Source organism: Pecten maximus, chromosome 5 (genome assembly GCF_902652985.1).
Source record: "Pecten maximus chromosome 5, xPecMax1.1, whole genome shotgun sequence".
In the NCBI taxonomy this organism is placed as follows: domain Eukaryota; kingdom Metazoa; phylum Mollusca; class Bivalvia; order Pectinida; family Pectinidae; genus Pecten; species Pecten maximus.
The window spans coordinates 2,136,901-2,140,800 of NC_047019.1; the positions used below are offsets into that span (position 1 = coordinate 2,136,901).

The 3,900-nt window shown below is 36.0% G+C and overlaps 1 protein-coding gene across 1 annotated transcript; it reads right to left on the reverse strand.

Annotated features, from left to right (window-relative positions):
• Nucleotides 1-270: 270 nt before the first annotated feature.
• Nucleotides 271-3,580, reverse strand: LOC117326829 (ATP-dependent DNA helicase RecQ-like). Its single transcript, XM_033883593.1, has 3 exons — nucleotides 3,145-3,580; nucleotides 2,250-2,461; nucleotides 271-1,834 (listed from the first exon to the last, which is right to left on the reverse strand). The coding sequence occupies exons 2-3, from the start codon at nucleotides 2,261-2,263 to the stop codon at nucleotides 1,027-1,029; spliced, it is 822 nt and encodes a 273-aa protein (XP_033739484.1). The 5' UTR covers nucleotides 2,264-2,461; nucleotides 3,145-3,580; the 3' UTR covers nucleotides 271-1,026.
• Between the last annotated feature and the right edge of the window lie 320 nt (nucleotides 3,581-3,900).

The following is a 3,900-nucleotide window of genomic DNA, read 5'->3' on the forward strand; positions in this document are numbered from 1 at the left end:
CTTTCACCTAGGCGGCCGGGGTTCGATTCCCCCTATCGGATGTGGAAAGGTATGAGGTCACCTGTCCGACCACATGGGTTTTCTTCAGGTACTATAATGGTTTCCTCCCACAGTAAGACCTTTCGTGCGCTTCCATCCAGGCCAACAAGCGTGTTTAATATAAGTTAATATAAATTGTTTCAAAATTGTTTTAAATCAATTACAAAGGTTAATGATTGATTATAAATTTTAATAATCAATTATTTAAAAACAAAAAAAAAACAAACACCATTTTCAGATTGCCAGTGATTCTGTATTCTTGCCCTTTTCAAAGGACATGCAATTGCAAGATGTCAAAACATAAATATGACAGAATGATTTTACATAATAATTAGTCATACATGGGTAAATACCAAGCTAAATAAAACAAGCATTCTGTGAGTATTGCTAGACCAATACATGTCCCCTATCGGTGCCCCAAGTTAAAACTTTAGCCAAATTTGAGTAAAAAAGTTTAGCCACAACTGAAACGTACATTATCATTTTATGAAAATAAGTTCATTCCAAACAATGTGTAAATTCAGCTCTATTGGGGTGAATAAACAATGTTTCCTGCCCATAAAAGATATTCAGGTATTTGTTTGGTATGTCTACTGTACAGAGTAAAAGAATCTAAAGTGAATTTAAATTGAAATGTGTAATAACTGAAGTATCTTGACCACAAACAAAATTCAGTGATTCCAGATCTCCTAACAATTGGTGATCGGGCAGTTTATATCCATCAGATCAAACAAATGAAACTGGTGTTATTGTGACAGTGTTATTGAATGGTTTCTCACAGGAAATAATCTCTGCAAAAGTGATCATGACATAGTGAGAGTGTCACTATACCTGGCATTAAATATAATCCCTGTGAACAATTGTCTTAAGAATCTACTTTATACAGCAACAGAATCCACAAGAATGATGTGTATGTCACTAGATGCAGCGAGTTGCTTAAAATTACACTTGACGGGAGAAATCATATATACAGTCAGTAACGATGAGTCATTTTCTGCCACAAATGGAGCAACAATGTTCCTTTGGTCCTGAAAAAACAACACTTTCAAATCCAAAGTAATTCACAAGAATAATTCTATAACATGTTTCACTTTCACAAAACTTTCTCATTTCTTCCGTCATACCGATTCTGTTTTTTGCAATATAATTTTTCTTGTAGTAAAGAATTGCCACTGACGGTTGTCCAACACGTCCAGCACGACCGATTTCTTGTAGGTATTTCTCCAGTGTTGTTGGGCTCCTGCAATGAATGATACGTGAAACACTTGGAGCATTAAGCCCCATTCCCAGTGCAACAGTTGCCAAAACTAATCTGACTTTAGGGGTTTCTTTAGCCAGTTCTTGAATAGTGATTTTCTTCATGGACTCTGCATAATCTTTGTGGTATTGGACATATATTCTATTCTGTGGAATTTCCTCACCATCATAGCTGGCACCCTTAAGTTTATACGAAAGAAACTGATAAAAATAGGACAATGCTTCCAAACTTTCCACATACATTATGGTTACTGGAAAATGAACTCCTTTTTCCAGCAATTCTGTTGCCACTGGTTGTATCAAGTCATCAAATTTGTCAAATTTATGAAAGTTTGGCAATCTGGTTCTAATGTCTATAAATATCTTTGGACGGTCCACATTCTCACTGATAACAAGTGGATTTTTCAAATTCAGCTGTTTAGATAGACTTGCAATTGATTTCGGTGTAGCAGTTGCTGTGAGAATTAAATGCAAAGCTTTCTCTAGAATGCACATTAACTCCCCAAGCTTCTGGAATGCAGGACGGAATTCTTCTCCCCTTAAAAAAAAAAAGGAAAAAAAAGATTAATTGCGGTTGACATTAACAAATATAGAACAAGATTAATTCGTAATTGTTTGTCGCCTCTTTCCTGCGCATGCTTTGTCGATAAATTTCCCAAAAACGGGCTATGATTAGATATTCATTAATGTGATGATATCAATAACCCTGCAAAGTTTTAATTCAATCCGACACCAATGAAATTATAACAATTTTAATTATAATACAAATTATCAAAATTTACCATTTTCTTAAAAAATATATTGTTGAAGGCAAAGACTGGTTATTGCAACTTGATTTCTTTTTCAATAAGGACTGATTATACACTAAAATATGAATTCTACCTCATTTTATTTTGCAACATTGCCCTAATGCTGATTTAATTTTTTTTTTGCAAATGTGTATTTATACATACCATTCTGAAACCATATGGACTTCATCTATGACTACTGCACAAATGATCTCTTGGTACAGTTGAGACCTAAGAAGTCGACTCTGGATGACAATAAATTATGCAAAAGTCTCCTCTCTCCAGTTGCTCAAATGGAACATCAATTTCAACATATTCATGATCCTGTTCCTCATCGTTCTCGCAATCCGCATCTGTATAAGTTGAGCCATGAGTACCTGTGAAATGTGAAACAGAGATGGGTTATTCAGGCTGATTTCACACTAGTCAGAACAATAGGTTATGTCATGCCTACTGGTGGTTTCAGTTGGTTTGGGTTATGTAAGTTTGAAAAAGGAAAAAGTACTGGTGAGCTGATAACAATTGTCAAAGCAATGAAAAATGAAAGGTACCATACATGTTACGGGAAAGAGTATTATTCAATATTCATCTTGCATTTTGGTACATGACATTTTAAATTTGGTTGTTTTTAAATACGAATGAAATTGACAATTAAAGCATTCTACTTTACAGAGATACATATCTAGCCAAACCAACAAAGCCAGACCATCAGTGGGAGGGGCTAAACTGGACACAGGGACATAACTTATCACTGTATCATGTGTATGAAAGGGCTGATATGTATTTCAAACATTTGTAGTTGCAATTGTGACAGTCACACGTGCACCTGTTTTTGTGTTTTAAATGACTATTATAAATTTTTTTTATGGTTGGCTGTCTTAATTATGTGCTTTTACTTGCATCGTAAAATGTATCTAAAGATGTATGATCGATTCCCCGGTGTTACAAATTTAAACCTACAACGTTAACGATTTCTTTCCATACTTTGACCAGATCTATAACAGACATGAGGGGATCCAAACATACAATACATAAAGCATACAATATAACTGACACATACCAGTGAAGTTCAAACTGCAAGCAGTAAATCCCTTCTTCCTCATTGTAATGACTTGGTCCTGGATTAGGGAATTCAGCGGGGACACGACTATCACGCTCATTGGTTTCCGTTTCTCCATTTTCAGCTGACAAAACCACGGTAACAGCTGAAATATCACACTTTTGCCGTAGCCTGTGGGTAATACCGATACACAGTCATGATCTTCGTATAATGCTCGCAACGTTTCAATCTGTTTCTCCTTCAAAGTGATATTGTTTTCTTTAAATAAAGGACAATTATCGAGAAAATACTTAAACACTGTTCGAATGACGCCATTTTGGAGATCTATATGCACAGCGGAGACTCATCCATAATGAGTGATACGGCGACCGCATCACAAATGCACGGCGTTTATACATATCAAATACCGTGATACATCCGAGGTTAGATGACCGTAGAGAATCGGCCGAGGTGTTCCGAATGAGTAAAAGTTGGCAAAGGAAAGAAAATGGTTGTTTGATCTCTCACTGCCAAGCTTAGACCGAGTTATTTCGATGTATTCCCCAATCGTCATGCCGTAATCTACTACATGGTGGAGAATCTAAAAACGAACTAGTATGTAACATTTTGGAGTGACTAATTTGTTTGTAAATATGTGATAACGGGCAAATTGTCTGTATCGTGTTGCCGCCCACATGTCGTCCACGTGGTGTGGAGGTGGCGGACATGAGGAGAGTAGTAGTTAGTTACTAATCAACTGTAAATATGACATTTAAT